This window comes from Zootoca vivipara, chromosome 8 (genome assembly GCF_963506605.1).
Source record: "Zootoca vivipara chromosome 8, rZooViv1.1, whole genome shotgun sequence".
NCBI lineage: Eukaryota > Metazoa > Chordata > Lepidosauria > Squamata > Lacertidae > Zootoca > Zootoca vivipara.
In genome coordinates this window covers 83,490,897-83,507,580 of record NC_083283.1, presented here as the reverse complement: position 1 = coordinate 83,507,580, position 16,684 = coordinate 83,490,897, and the positions used below count along the sequence as shown (strand labels likewise).

At 41.2% G+C, this 16,684-nt stretch overlaps 1 protein-coding gene across 1 annotated transcript; it reads left to right on the top strand.

The window, feature by feature from the left end:
- The first annotated feature begins 5 nt into the window (after positions 1 to 5).
- On the top strand, positions 6 to 15,760 carry LOC118079309 (uncharacterized). Its single transcript, XM_035103398.2, is given in 2 exon segments — positions 6 to 8,661; positions 12,347 to 15,760. Coding segments are annotated over 2 exon segments (4,914 nt in total). The 5' UTR covers positions 6 to 6,195; the 3' UTR covers positions 14,795 to 15,760.
- Positions 15,761 to 16,684: the final 924 nt, after the last annotated feature.

Genomic DNA, 16,684 nt, shown 5'->3' with positions numbered 1-16,684 from the left:
AGAAGAAGAAGAAGAAGAAGAAGAAGAAGAAGAAGAAGAAGAAGAAGAAGAAGAAGAAGAAGAAGAGTAGTTTGGATTTGATATCCCGCTTTATCACTACCCGAAGGAGTCTCAAAGCGGCTAACAATCTCCTTTCCCCTCCTCCTCCACAACAGACACCCTGTGAGGTGGGTGGGGCTGAGAGACTTCAGAGCAGTGTGACTAGCCCAAGGTCACCCAGCAGCTGCATGTGGAGGAGTGGAGACGCGAACCTGGTTCCCCAGATTGCAAGTCTACCGCTCTTAACCACTACACCACACTGGCTCTGCCTTCTTGGCATACACGGTGTTAAACTGTTCATTTGCAAATCGTTTAGGCTCTTGTCTCTTTCTACCTGACCGTCTGAGTCCAGAAGGAGAACTTGACCCTTCAGACTCAGTGGAACTATTTGAACTACTAGCCTCAGACTTTAAATCATTTTTGTCAGACTGCTGAAACTCCTGCGGGCTTCGTTTACAATCGGGAAACTCAAAAGAAAACCTCTCGGGTGTCTGTAGCTTCAAATTTTCAAATAAATCACCAGACCCAACAGGTTTTCTGTCTTCACCATCACCACTATCCCCTGCTGCTCCTTCTTCTCTTGCTACTTCTATTTCCTCCTCAGTATCATTTATACCATAATTATCTTGGAAAACAGCAACTCCATTCCAATTTATAGTTGGGATTATGCTTCTGGTTATGTGAAACATGCCAGTGGCTGGTATATAAACTCTGTACGCCCCCTCCTGGTAGCCCATTAATCTTCCTTGAGCACTACGCTCACCCAATTTCTGATTAGCAGGGTAATGCATGATAACATTTGAACCCCAAATGCGTAGACATTTAGGTTAGGGCATTTTCCAAACAACATTTCATAGGGAGTGACATCTAAACCAGAATGATAACTGCGGTTCTTCACATAACAATAGCCAATGAGAGCTTCAGCCCAAAACCCTTTGGGCAAATTAGCATCATGCAGATAAGTTTAACACCTGCCTGCAAATCACATTGCACAACCTCAACAAGCCCATTCTGCCAAGGACTTCAGGGGCAAGATAACTCATGAGTAGTCCTCTGTGCTGCCAGGAAACGCTCAAACTCTTCAGAAACAAATTGTATTCTCCGGTCAGAAAAAAGATTCCTTATAGGTTTGTTAAAGTGCATTCTTACCCAGTTGCAAAAAACTTTATACTTCTCAAAAGCTTGTGACTTCTCAGCAATTGTATAAACCCAGGAAAATGTACTATACTGATCTATCAGAGTTAACCAGTGCTTTGAACCTCCTAATGATGGTGGGAGCGGCCCAACCAAATCACAATGCACACGCTCAAATGGCCCTGATACTTTCCTGTCTGAGCATTTACCCTTGCATGCAACCTTTATCTTATTCTTACAACAGGATATACATTGCATATAGTATTTACATGGCTTTAAATTCAGTCCATCAACAATATTCTTTGTCTTTATCACATCAGCAAAGTTCAAATGTCCTAGAAGTCTGTGTGCTTCATGGATACATCCAGAATGTGTTTTTACATTTTTCAACCCGTCTTGACTGTATTACTCTGCAATTTACAGGTGGTTGTGAATAGCTCTGAAAGTACAGTCTATATAAGCCCTCAGACTCCCGGGCATATAATACACGTTCGTTTCCATCGAAAATCTCACATATTGTCTTAGCAAAGCACACAGTTATTCCTTGACGAGCAAAGCAACTTACTGATAATAAATTATCCACTGACGGGCAGTAAATGCAATTTGCTATTGTAATGTTTAAAGAGTCAAGTTTAATTGTACCCCTGCCAAATGACTGCAGGACTTCAGAACTGGCTACATGTACTTTACCAATTTCCTCTTCAAAAGAAATAAACAAGCTTCTGTCGTTGCAAAGGTGGGACGACACTCTACTGTTGATAACAAATGACCCCCACTTGGCACCTTTAATTCTTTTATGACCTGTTGTCCGAGCATGAAAGGCTCGTGTCCATTTTTACTACATGCTTCCGACTGCTGGGCTAACGCCTGTTATTGTCGAACTGGAACAGACCTGGGAGCATTTTGCTTTCTTTTGAATCTGCAGTTCCTGCCAAATGCCCCTTTTTGTTGCACAGGCAGCAAGACTTGGCAGTTTTAAATGCAGTTGAATCACCACAGGTTTGCATACGGCATTCCTTGTTATTTCTGGAACTAGGAGTGCTTATCGCGCATGCCTCCCTTCTGTCCAACTCGCCCATTAAGCTTGCCGTTACCCCTTCCACAGTTAATTGTGCTGGAGGTACAGCAAATAGGATGAACACTGAATCACTAATCAACTTCATTGCCTTCCTACAGAACATCTATCTTTTCTGGACTGAGCTTTGGTTTATTAGCCCATATCCAACACATTAATATACCAAGCACCTTTTAAGAACATTCATTGTGTCATCTACACTGGACAAAGAGGAGAAATAGAGCTGGGTGTTGTTAGCATAGTGGTGATGCCTCATTATCATCTCCAGATAATTTCCTCCTAAAGCTGGGTACATGTTACTCAATAGGATAAATGTTGTGGAGTGAAACAGAAGTAGTCCAGTATAACTTTTTGGGACTAACCTGACAGACAAGAACAGAACCAAGGGGACACAATGCCTGCAAACCAGAATATTATTCGGAAGTATATTATAATTGATACATCAAATTGATAGCCTTTGAGAGATCCAGGAGAATCAACAGGATTGCACTCCATGTGTTCCTCTCCTACCATGTGTTTTCTGTGGGGGTGACCAAAGTGCCCCCAAACAATGACAGAATTCAGACTGAAATAGATCCAAATAATCCATTTAATCCAGGCATGTCTGGGGTTGAGAAGCCATTGCCTAGTAAAGCCACTTGCCCAAGAAAGGGGGATTAGCAACTCGCCAATTGCGGGGGGGGGGGATCATCCATGTATTTTTAAGGAGTAGTCTCAGAGGTACGTCCTTCAAGGCTGCTGGGATCTTCTCTTCTTTTAAGGAAGTACTTATTGCCACCTGAACCCAATTTACTACCCCTTCTGGGTTGACGCTGTTGTGGGCAACAAAAGTTGAACCTCTCTGATAATATTAAGCTGCAAATAACATTAAGTTGCAATAGTGAAAATTCATTCCAGCAAAAGGGTCTGGACAGGGCCACAGGAACTTCCAGTCCTATAAGCAATCCATCACTCAAGTCATTTTTCTATGAAATGCTTTGGGAATAAGTCACACTGAATCATCGAGGGTTCTTGTAAAATGCAGATCAATAAGCTCCATTGCTACTTAGCAGCTCCTGTGGATGGCATTTCTCAGATACAACTCTGGTGGATGTGAAGGAATCTCTGTTCACCATAATCATTACCATGACTGAACATGTAAAACAGGCTCTAGCCTGTGTGCAGTAACATCTGCTCCTACACACTGTGTTCTAGACATTTCATTCGTGATTCCTGTGATCTTTTAATTTTAAAAAAGGATGGAGGAATCAGCATTATCTAATAAATGTAGATGGAGGTACACCAGCATTTCTCCTTCTTTGAATGTCTGAATGAGATGTCGAACCATATTTTAAAGGCAGTGCTTTAAATGCTCACAACCATATGGTTAGTAAGGGTGAAAATTATTTCTGTTACACAACAAAGCAATATTTTAACTGTAAAGAGTTAAACTAAGAAGGTAAACATGAGTTTAACTATAAACAGCTAGTAAGAAGGAAATGACATAATCAGATAATTGCTTCTGATGCATAACTTAATAAAACCAAGGTATTTGGATTTAAACTGAAATAAACTAAAAGACTGTAGCCCAGCATATGCTTTGTGTGTAAAATATCTCAGGTACAAGCCATATGATCTCCATAAAAGTCTCCTCTCTGAAGAAACCCTGGAGAAACCCACAGTATCTCAGGCAGTACAATTTTAGCTGTTTGCAGATGAAGTGTGAATCTTTTGACTCTTGTTCCCTAATCAGCCTTGGAGTTATTTTTGTCAACTCTGCACTATTAAGTGTGTATTTGTTCCAAATTAAGCAAGTCATTTTCTTAAGCATCTAGACCAGGGGTGGTCAACCTTTTTATACCTACTGCCTTCTAATGCATCTTTCTTGATGGTAAAATTTCCTTACTGCCCACCAGTGCTTGATGGAAGGAGGATTCAGCTTGTGCCATAGAACCCCTTACTGCCCACCTAGAATCCTGAAACGCCCACTAGTGGGCGGTAGAGACCAGGCTGACAACCCCTGATCTAAGACAAATAACTTTTCCAGTTGATCAGAGGTCAGGGGTACCAACTTGAATAAAATACTGTGAGGGTCCAGGTAGGCCCTGCCCTGCATAATCGATCACATGATGCAGAGCACATACCCCATTTGAATGGGAATGCCCATCAACTTTGTGGGGGTCCAGACGCCTCAAACATTTCCCCCAGAGAAACCCAGCCAGATGGGTGAAGTATTATGATTATTATGATTACTATGATTACTATGATTACTATGATTACTATGATTACTATTATATTTTATTGTGGCCCACCCCACAGAGTCAAGGTAAGGTTGTCCGACCAAGGTAGGTAGCAGAAAATTCTTTCCCAGCTCCTAAAGTTACAGACTGTAAGGGAGGCTGCCAGTTAAGTAGTTAACCATGTTGCAAATAAGCTCTTTTAATTGTGGCCGAAATTGTGGCCCTACTTCAATCTTCATTTCGTTGTCTTCCTGGTATGCTCATTCCCGGTATGGAAGCAAAATGCTTATTATCTTTTAAATTCAAGCCTTTTAGTCTAACTGGGTAGAGGTTTTAAAGACAATATGGCAATAAAATCAGATATTTCTAATTACCATAAGTTGTTTGTGGTAAGAAATGAAAAATATATAAATATATATGGCTTCTAAAATGTCTAAACTAAAGTAGTGAATAGGCCAGGAATGAAATGATCAAGAAGTCTGCCTGATTTCACTGAAATAATGTTATAAGTTATACACAATGAAATGGTGATATTTGGAATGTTACTTTAATTTACAGTTGTTGTTTAGTTGTTTAGTCGTGTCTGACTCTTCGTGACCCCATGGACCATAGCACGCCAGGCACTCCTGTCTTCCACTGCCTCCCACAGTTTGGTCAAACTCATGTTAGTAGCTTCGAGAACACTGTCCAACCATCTCATCCTCTGTCGTCCCCTTCTCCTTGTGCCCTCCATCTTTCCCAACATCAGGGTCTTTTCCAGGGAGTCTTCTCTTCTCATGAGGTGGCCAAAGTATTGGAGCCTCAGCTTCACGATCTGTCCTTCCAGTGAGCACTCAGGGCTGATTTCCTTCAGAATGGATAGGTTTGATCTTCTTGCAGTCCATGGGACTCTCAAGAGTCTCCTCCAGCACCATAATTCAAAAGCATCAATTCTTCAGCGATCAGCCTTCACTACTGGGAAAACCATAGCTTTAACTATATGGACCTTTGTCGGCAAGGATTAAGACATCACCTTACTTTACAGTACAATCCTACATATGGTTACTCACAAGTAAATTTTCAATATGATTTATTCCCAGGTAAGTTTGTGTAGGATTGCAGCCTTAATGTTCTGTTAGCTACAGTGATCCTTTACTGAAGCAAAGAAAATAAACAAAGCAAAGAAAATCTCATTAAATACAACATTAAATATGTGTTGGTGGTATTATTTCTCCAAATAAAGACAAAGGATACATTTACTTACTAATTTTTCAAAACAAAGAATTCTGTGGAATAGGTACAGTATTTTGTAAAAAAATCAAGTATTTCTCATAGAACAGAAATTACAGGTTTATTAAATGCTTTTCTGGTTTATACTTTTTAATATGCTTTGTTTTTATGCTTGATTTGTTTATGCTTTGTTTATAGATAGTTATCCACACACGTAGGAAGAAAACTGCTTAATCATGTCAACTAGGCTGTCTTTGCCTTTTGTATGACTTTAGCCATTGCAGTTTTTGGTTGAGACTCTGGGCGCCGCTGTTTACCAACGAGAAAGCAAAATGAAACGAAAGATGCAGGGTAGGTTCTTGAGTGTTACACATTGCTAGAAAGGCAGCTAAACTGGCACACGTCCTCTCTCTCGGTGAAACAGTATAGATTAAGAAAAGGATTTTCTGGTTCTTTGCTACAAAACCCTTTGCCACGAGAAAGAGAAATAGGTAGACGTTCCAAAGGTAATTCTTTGAAATGGCAGCTGCGCTGAGACTCCGACAACACAGTGGCTCCTTCTGGTTTGCTTTTATTGCCATTTGGCAGACAAATTGTGGGCAACTCCACTACTCAGTTCCTGAGGAAGTCCCGAAAGGCTCTTTCATTGGGAATATAGCAGAGGACCTGGGACTGGGTTCCAAGAAATTGTCAGACAACAGAGTTCGCATCATCTCTGAAGGTATGCTTCAATATTTTACTTTGAATTCTAAGAATGGCCAGTTATATGTCTCCGAAAGGATAGACAGAGAAGAAATATGCAGGTGGGAAGAGAAGTGTGTTTTAAGTCTTGAAGTCCTTGTTGAGGATAAAATGAAACTGTTCACTGTAGAAATTGAAATCACAGATATAAATGACAATGCTCCAACTTTCACCCAGGAACGCTTAGATCTTAAAATAAGTGAAACGGCCATTGTAGGGACTCATATTGCCTTGCAAGAAGCTCAGGATTCTGACATTGGAGATTATTCCCTTCAGAACTACCATCTGAGCAGCAGCAGATATTTCTCCCTGAAACTGCAGAGCAGATCTGATAAGGACAAATTTCCAGAACTGGTGCTAGAGAAATCTTTGGACAGAGAAGCGGAAGCATTTTACTCACTCATCCTAACGGCCACGGATGGTGGGCATCCCGTGAGGTCTGGCACTCTGCAGATCTATGTAACGGTTCTTGATGCAAATGATAATGCACCCATTTTCAACCAACCTCTCTATAAAGTGAGTGTTTTGGAAAGTGTTTCCATAGGCTCTCTGCTGCTTACTGTAAATGCTACAGATGCCGATGAAGAAACGAATTCTGAGGTGATTTACTCATTCCTAAAAATAAAGGAGAAAGCATCACAACTCTTTCAAATAAATTCTAGAAATGGGGAGATAACAACAACAGGGAAGTTGGACTATGAAGACGATGCATTACATGAAATGGAAGTTCAAGCAAAGGACAATGGAGGTCTCTCCGACAGGGCTAAAGTGTTGATCATCCTTATTGACGTTAATGACAATATTCCCAAGATAACTATCACTACCTTCTTCAGTTCAATCAGTGAAGGAAGCTCTCCAGGAACTGTGGTTGCTCTACTAAACATACAAGACAGAGATATGGGGGAGAATGGAGAAGTCTTGTGCTCAGTTCCTAAAACTCTTCCTTTCCACTTAGAGAAATCCTTTGATAACTATTACCATTTGATGACTGACATGCTGCTCGACAGAGAAGAAACATCAAACTATAGTATAACTATCATGGCTACAGACAAAGGGAGCCCTCCATTATCAACCACTACAGTGTTCTTTGTAGAAATTTCAGATGTAAATGATAATGCCCCAATCTTCAATAACATACAATATACTTCTTACGTAACTGAGAATAACATCAGAGGAGCATCTGTTTATTACATGAAAGCAAGTGATCCTGACTGCATGGAAAATGCTACAATCACTTTTTCAATCATTGATCAAAGTGTTGGCGATTCTACTCTTTCATCCTACCTTTCTATCAACTCTGAAACTGGGGTTGTTTATGCCCTGATCTCCTTTGATTATGAAGAGATTAAAGAGATGAATTTCCTGGTCAAGGCCAAGGACGGAGGCTCTCCACCACTCAGCTCCGAAGTCTCAGTGACTCTCTTCATCCTGGACCAGAATGACAATGCTCCCCAAATCCTATACCCCTCCCCTCCCACCGATGGCTCCACGGGGATAGAGCTGGCCCCTCGCTCCTCTGAGCCAGGCTACCTGGTCACTAAGGTGGTGGCCGTGGATGCGGACTCTGGCCAGAATGCCTGGCTCTCCTACCAGCTGATCAAGGCCACTGAGCCAGGGCTCTTCACTCTGGGGCTCCACACGGGAGAGATCAGGGCGGCCCGCTTCTTTCTAGAGAAAGATTCCCTCAAGCAAAGCCTGGTGGTTTTAGTCAAGGACAATGGGCAGCCTCCAATGTCGGCTTCAGTCACTGTCACTGTGGTCTTGGCTGACAGTATCCCTGACATGCTGACTGATATGAGCAGCATCCCGGTATCTGAAGACCCACAGTCAGATATCACCTTCTATTTGGTGACTGCAGTGGCTTTTGTCTCCTGCTTGTTCCTTGCCTTCCTCCTTGTGTTATTGGCACTCAGACTTCGCAGGTGGAAAAATTCTCAGTTGTGTGACAATGGAAGTGTGCATTTTGATGGTGCTCCCATCTCCCAGTTTGTGGGGATTGATGGAGTCCGGGCATTTCTTCAGTCTTATTGCCATGAGGTTTCACTGACTTCAGGCTCTCGGAAAAGCCAGATTTTTTTCCCAATTGGAAGCTGTACCAATACTCTGACACCACAACAGGCTCCTGACAAGCCAGATCCTATTTTACTCATAGGTGATTCTAACACTGTTAAGGAGGAGGCAGCAACCTGTCAAGTGAGTACATGAATTTCAGTACTTCCGTTTATTTTAAGGTTTAGAAAGTCAGTTCTTTTAGTTGTCCTTATTCAATAGGTTTCATTTTATGTAATTTAATTAAGTTTCTTAAATAACAAAGCTTTTTTGCAACAAATCTTGGTGTCATTTACTTTTTTAACAGATGAAGCAACTACTTCATTAATTTAAATAAATATTGCATTTTATCTAGGTAGTGTTTTAATGATTCCTCTGAGCGTAAAATTTGCTATTGATGGGAATAGGAAAGCCAGATCAAATATTGCATCAAAGTAATCTTATTTGCGCAACTTCTATAAGATGGTTGTAAGAAGCCTCTGGGGGTGTTATCAAGGGATTTGGAGGACAGTGTCACCAACACTTAGATGACACTCAGGTCCATTTTTTTTTGCATATCATCACAAGCAAGAGAATCGCTATCTGCAGGTAGTATTGAGCTGGATATGGGCCATTAAGTTGAAGCTAAATTCTGACAAGATGCAGACATGGTAGGTTGGCAGTTTCCAGATGTGAGGACTAGGTTGATGGCCTGTTCTGGAAAAGGTAGCAATTGTCTTTAAAGGAACCACATTGTCGTCTGGGGCTGTTGTTGAATTCTCCATTGTCACTGGAGTCTGAAGTGACATATCTGGTAAAGAGTGCCTATTACCTGCTTTGGCAGGTTCTTCAGCTACAGTTGTTCTACTGCTGCAACCCAGGCTCGGGTAATCCCCTGAATGGATTACTATAATGCACTCTACATGGAGCTATCCCTGTAGATGGCTCAGAAGATACAGCTAAGTACAGAATGCACCTCCCAGATTGCTGAATTGTACAACCAGTCTTGTCCAAACAGCACTGGTCCTGAAGAACTGGTGCTGAGTGTCTGTACAATTCAGATCCCAATTCAAGGAAGGAATATCTGCTTCTGTATGAAACTGTCCAGTTTGGTCTCTTTCTCTGTGTGCATTCTCATTGTTCCCCTATTTAAGGAAGGGGGGAGGAGCATGCAGGAAAGAACCTTCTCAACTTGAGAATCTCACTTTTGCCACTTATCTTATTGCACTTTCTGTGCCACTTAAGGACAAACCTCTTTGTTTAGGCTTTGGGCCAGTAGCGGTTAGGGTATCACCAGCAGTGTAAGGGTCCATTTTTTAGAGTTACTGTGTATGTTTTACATGTTTTGTATTGTTTTATGTTTTATGGTATTTGACCTGCTTGGCTCAGATCTATATTTTGTTGTAACTCCCCCTGGGATTAATGATGAGGGGTGGCTTTATAAGCAGAAGGAAGGACTCTCCTGTTCCAGAAGACACTACTTTTAAGTAACTTGGATTGGAAAACATCTCCTAATAGGATTGTGATCAGTAATGAAAAGACCAGTGTGTATTGTTACCAACACATATGTTTGCAATAGTGTTCAGTTTCACAAGCTGTGTGTCATAATGTTAGGGTGCGTCTAATATTGAAAAATGGGTGGAGAGGAGGTTGGTTAAAGTGGAAAAGAAAGGTAAAGGAAAAGGTAAAAGACCCCTGGACGGTTAAGTCCAGTCAAAGGCGACTATGGGGTGCAGCGTGCATCTTGCTTCAGGCCAAGGGAGCCGGTGTTTGTCCACTGACAGCCTTCCAGATCATGTGGCCAGCATGACTAAACCGCTTCTGGCACAACGAGACTGTGATGAGTGCCAGAGCACATGGAAATGCCGCTTTCATTTTCATCATATATATTTTTTGCATCGTATGTTAGACTGCTACTGAACAGATTCATTATTCAGTTCCCAAGGAAATGGCAAAAGGTTCCTTTCTGGGGAATATTACAAAGGATCTTTGGTGGAGATGAATTGTTGCTTAGTCAAAATATGAGATCAACTCTGTGGTTTCTGTGGCCAATCAGAAATTTACTTAGAAGCTTGTTCCACCTTCTTAACCACCTTGAACTTGCATATCAGAATATAACTGATCTGCAGGAAGGACTTTATGATCTAAAAATAAAGACAATGTACGCACTTTTGTAGCCCAAGATAAAAACAGAGAGAGAGAGAGAGAGAGAGAGAGAGAGAGAGAGAGAGAGAGAGAGAGAGAGAGAGAGAGAGACGATCAGCTAGTTCTGGCCAGTGGGAGAAATGAACCAACTTAACAATGTATATTCAAAACTGAAACAGGGAATTGCTGTCTATTTAGGGTTCACTGTGGTGGTGTGAAATTCCAGGCACTCTAGATGGCACCTTTGAGCTACGTTGGAATATAGAACTATACCACAGGTACAAATAAAAAAAATGTGTAATGTAGGGGGCGCTGGCATTGTATTAGTTACTAGTACTCAATAAAGACCTTTTGGAATCATTATGAATTGCCACTTGAAATGGTCTGGTAAGTGCACTGCAGCTGTCAATCAGAAATCAGAACAGAGCAAGAACATAATGCAAAAGCTGTTATAAAGGTCCAACCATGCTTCGAGAATATTGTGCTGTTCCTGATCATGCTTAAAAAGAACATAACATAACTCAAAAGAAGTATAGAAAAGGGTAATGAAAACTCTCAAGAAAGACAAGTCTTCCATATGAGGTAAGTTTAAAAGATGAATGCTAATCCTAAACCACACTGCATACCTGGAGGGGAGCAAAGGAGTGGAAGCACTATGGAGATACTATAGGCCTTTTCCCCCCCTTGTTCACACTGGGATCACCACACTCAATAGCCACTTCCAAACATTTTACAAAATGCTAAAACAAACTCAGATTCAATACACCAGCAAATAACAACAACATGCAAATATGCTATGCAATACCAGATTTCACTCAGTTGTTTTGTTTTGTTTTAAAAAAAGTCACCTTTGATGTATGTCTTGGTGTTACATATAACAGAAATTTTGACGCGGAATATTTTTTTTAGTTATGAAATACACATAAGGTTGCTGCGCTCCCAGAATGACTGTGGAACTGTAATCCTGCTACCTGGATAACAGATATACGAGTGGGACTTCATTATATTTAGGAAATTCGTTAGCACACTGATGATTAAAAGTGTATGTAAGATGTGCGGGTAGGTGGGAATCATCCATAAAATAATCCTGCCATAATACAAAACATGATGCAAAATACCTAGAACACAGCATACCTATATAAAAAGCTATAGTTTGCTGCCGCCTAATACACAATTTTCTTGAATCAATAACTGAAATGTTTAAACATTAGTTTGGGCCATGGACCTGGCTGCCCCTGATCCGTTGCTTGCTATGGGGAGCGGGTAGAAGAATGACAATTATAATTTGTAAATCTCAACCAACATCACTAGCATATATGTGCATGTACCTAAATACATTGCATCAGGAACATGCTGGACAATTTCTGCATTGTTATTGTAAGTAAAGCAAGATCCTCTGAGTTGTTCTACGTTGGAACTTCTCCCAGGAGGATCATTTGCTTAGAATGATAGATATTCCTATATCAGAATGAAAGTACAAAAGGCATATGCCCCATCTGAAGAATTATTGTAAGATGCTGATGTAGTTTTTGGTTGAGACTCTGGGTGTCGCTGCTCCCTAATCAGGCAGAGAAATGAGAGAAGCTGCCATCTCAGTCCTGCTGCTCCGCCTAGAAAAGGAAAGCAAGGGAACAGAAACAAAGATTTAGGAAACCATCCATTGGATCTGCTATTTTATTTTATTTTTCCTAAAATATTGGCAAACAATAGATTCAGAGCATCCAAGTTTAAGGGGCTGAAAGTAAGAAGATAACATTTGGAAATGGCTGTTGCAAGACATTTCTGTCTTTGGTTCTACAAGGACACAGCTCTCATTTTCATCATATTTTTTTGCATCGTATGCGAGACTGCTACTGAACAGATTCATTATTCAGTTCCTGAGGAAATGCCAAAAGGTTCCTTTGTGGGGAATATTGCAAAGGATCTTAGACTGGATATAAAGGATTTCTCACCTTATGGAGTCAGCTTTGTTTGCAGAGGTAAGGTGGAATATTTTGCTTTAAACAATAAGAATGGCCATTTATACATAAAGGAAAGACTGGACAGAGAGCAGACCTGTCCCCAGATACAAAGATGTCTCTTTAATTGTGAAGTTATTATAGAAGATGCAATGAAGATTTATACAAGTGAAGTAGAAATAATTGATGTCAACGACAATGCTCCAAGCTTCAAATCAGCTCAACTCCAGATAAAAATCAGTGAGGTGACTGAACGTGGGACACGATTCCGTCTGGAAGATGCCCAGGATCCAGATTTAGGGATGAATTCTGTCCAGAATTATAAACTCAGTGCAAACAGACACTTTTCTCTGGATCTACAAACTAGATTGGATAGTGCAATATATGCAGAGATTGTACTGGAAACATCACTGGACCGAGAAGAACAAAATGTGCATGATCTTATTCTCACAGCTTTTGATGGGGGGGATCCACCCAAATCTGGCACAACCCAAATCCACATTATTGTCCTTGATGCAAATGACAACGCACCCATTTTTAGCCAACCTGAATACACAGTGACCATTGCAGAAAATGTGCCCACAGGCTATACAGTAGTCACAGTAAAAGCCACTGACCTGGATGAAGGAATCAACAGAGAAATAACATACAGCTTCAGAAAAATATCTGACAAAGCTTCTCAGAACTTCCACATAAACTCAGAGACAGGTGAAATTATTCTTGTGGGGAAGCTGGATTATGAAGAATCTACACTGTATGAAATAGAGATTCAGGCCATTGACGGGGGAGGACTATTTAATATATCAAAAGCTGTGATTTTTGTAAGTGATGTTAATGACAATGCACCTGAAATAGCTGTCAGATCACTTGCCAATTCAGTTCCTGAGGATTCTCAAGCAGGAACTGCCATTGCCTTGATAAATGTGCATGATGAAGATTCAGGAGAGAATGGGAAAGTCATATGCTCTATTCCTAGTAATATCCCTTTCCATTTAACAAAAACAAATGCTAACTATTACACTATGGTCATTGCTAGACCACTGGACAGGGAGCAAGTAGCAGCCTACAACATCACTATCACAGCCTCAGATCAAGGCATGCCACCTCTTTCATCAACCACCTTAATCCTTCTTCAGGTTTTAGACAAGAATGACAATGCTCCATACTTTATGCAACCAGAATACACTTTTTACCTTGTGGAGAACAACCAGAGAGGGGACACCATATTTTCTTTGAAAACAGAGGATCCAGACTGGGGGGAAAATTCAAAAATAACCTATTCCATCATTGATAGTCAAATGTTTGATTCCTCACTCTCCTCCTACCTTTCCATTAATTCGGAAACAGGGGTTGGCTATGCCTTGAGAACCTTTGATTATGAAGAGTTTCGGGAGATTAAGTTCCATGTAAGGGCTCAGGACGGAGGTTCTCCACCACTCAGCTCCAACGTCTCAGTGACTCTCTTCATCCTGGACCAGAATGACAATGCTCCCCAAATCCTGTACCCCTCCCCTCCCACCGATGGCTCCACGGGGATAGAGCTGGCCCCTCGCTCCTCTGAGCCAGGCTACCTGGTCACTAAGGTGGTGGCCGTGGATGCGGACTCTGGCCAGAATGCCTGGCTCTCCTACCAGCTGATCAAGGCCACCGAGCCAGGGCTCTTCACTCTGGGGCTCCACACGGGAGAGATCAGGACGGCCCGCTTCTTTCTAGAGAAAGATTCCCTCAAGCAAAGCCTGGTGGTTTTAGTCAAGGACAATGGGCAGCCTCCAATGTCGGCTTCAGTCACTGTCACTGTGGTCTTGGCTGACAGCATCCCTGACATGCTGACTGATATGAGCAGCATCCCAGTATCTGAAGACCCACAGTCAGATCTCACCTTCTACTTGGTGACTGCAGTGGCTTTTGTCTCCTGCTTGTTCCTCGCCTTCCTCCTTGTGTTATTGGCACTCAAGCTTCGCAAGTGGAAAAATTCTCAGCTGTGTGATAATGCAAGTTTGAATTTCAGTGGTGCACCAGTTTCACAGTTTGTGGGGATTGATGGAGTCCGGGCATTTCTTCAGTCTTATTGTCACGAGGTTTCACTGACGTCAGGCTCTCGGAAAAGTCAGATTCTTTTCCCAATCGGAAGCTGCACCAATACTTTGACACCACAACAGGTTCCTGATAAGCCAGGCTCTGTGTTACTCATAGGTGATTCTAACACAGTTACGGAGGAGGCAGCAATCCATCAGGTGAGCACATAAATTTCAATACTTTGGCCCCCATTATTCAATAGGTTCTATTTTATGAAATTTAAAAGAATTTCTTAAATAACAAATCCTGGAAAAAATCTGTTTATGCTTTCTGTAATAAAGATGTAAAGAGAGATGGTGTTTCATTAAATGATGAAGCACTTACTTTATTGATTCTAATAAATAATGTATTTTGATCTATGTCATATTTTAAACAAATATTCTAAGGATAATGGAAAGCTGGATCAGATTTTGTTTTGATAGGAATTTTGTGTACTATTCCTAAAGACCTTTATTGTACATAACTTATATCGAAATCCACCTTCTGATCAGGTTAGAAACAGTCACAGGAACAATAGTCTTCATTCTATCACAGAAGTGTTTAGGAGGCGGGGAATGATACTTGGCTTTTCCACTTGTCTGCCACAATGCAGGAGGTTGCTGTAGAGGGGAAAGGATCAGTACTAAGGTTTGGTCAGCTGCATACAATCTGAACTATATTTAAGGCAATAGAGAGGCACATACATCAGCACAGCTTTGTGTTCTAGTATTTGGAGGTATTTAAGCGGAGGTCTTTAAGCGGAGGCTTGACAGCCATCTGTCAGGAATGCTTTGATGGTGTTTCCTGCTTGGCAGGTGGTTGGCCTGGATGGCCCTTGTGGTCTCTTCCAACTCTATGATTCTCTGATTTCTTTTTAACCTTTTATAATACAGTTGTCAGTGATGGAAGGTATGCAAGAACAGACATTTGTCTCTTTTCTGTGAAGCTACTCAGGTTTGTAGCCAAACCACTCAGTGATCCTACAGCAGAACGCTTACCCACAGTTATCTTTTCAGCAGATCAGAGGGCGTGCAAGTGATAGAACAGCCTTCACATGACTGATAAGGTTTTGTTTAGGAATGTACAACTTTTGCTACTGAAACTCAATAAAGTTATTTTGGAGTTCCTTGAAATGGTGGCTCAGTGCAATGCAAGAAGACAGTGCTGTTATAATGATGTAGGCACCAATATCATGCAGTTCAGATAACTTCCACCTTAAAAAGTTATAGCATGACTGAAAAAAGTATGGAGAAGGACAATAACGATTTTCAGTGATGAAAATGCATTCTTATGAGGAGAGTTAAAAATCATTCATGCATAGCTTCAGGCAGCAGGGGACACAGCATAGTGGGCAGCCTGACCTCCTGGCAAGTGAGTTGCTGCCCTTTACCACCGGGGGTTGGGGGAGCAATGCAGGAGTGAGGTTGGCACACTGCAGTTGCAATCCAGGAAAAGGGCATGGTATTGAAATCAGTAAGTGTGTAAAACAGACATAAACTTGATTGATTTAATCTTTCTCTGGATTATGGTTTTGAGATTAAAACTACAGTTACCATAGTTCTAAAAAATCAATTTTGCTTTAATCTGTTCCTCCTTTTTTGTGGCCATGGTTCTATGGATTTCATAAGGTGAATCAAAACTGGTACACATCAAGTTTCTGTATTTAGATTGCATAGCAGTAATTAATTTCATGATCTTAACCTATGTTGGCCTCAATGTTATATACGTGCACACAGAAGCTCCTTTGTTGGTTCTTTTTGGTCTAACAATTTCCACATTGGGGTGTGACAGGTGAATCTAAGAAAGCATTCGCTGAAGGATTCTCCAGTGGTCCAGGCTCCAACTCTAAACAGCGATGAAGGTTCAAACACTCACTTTATCAGGTCATATTAAATCACCCACACGAAAAGGCTAGGTTGAAATTCAGATAAGATCCTGTACAAGTTGAAATATAGAGCTGAGCTGAATGAGCTTTCAAAATGAACTTTTTGCCATGGAAATCGGGACATTGTGGTGCTAAGGAGGACAAATGTTGAGAAATGGGGTAAGGAAATTACTAGGAAAAGCAACAGCAGCAAATT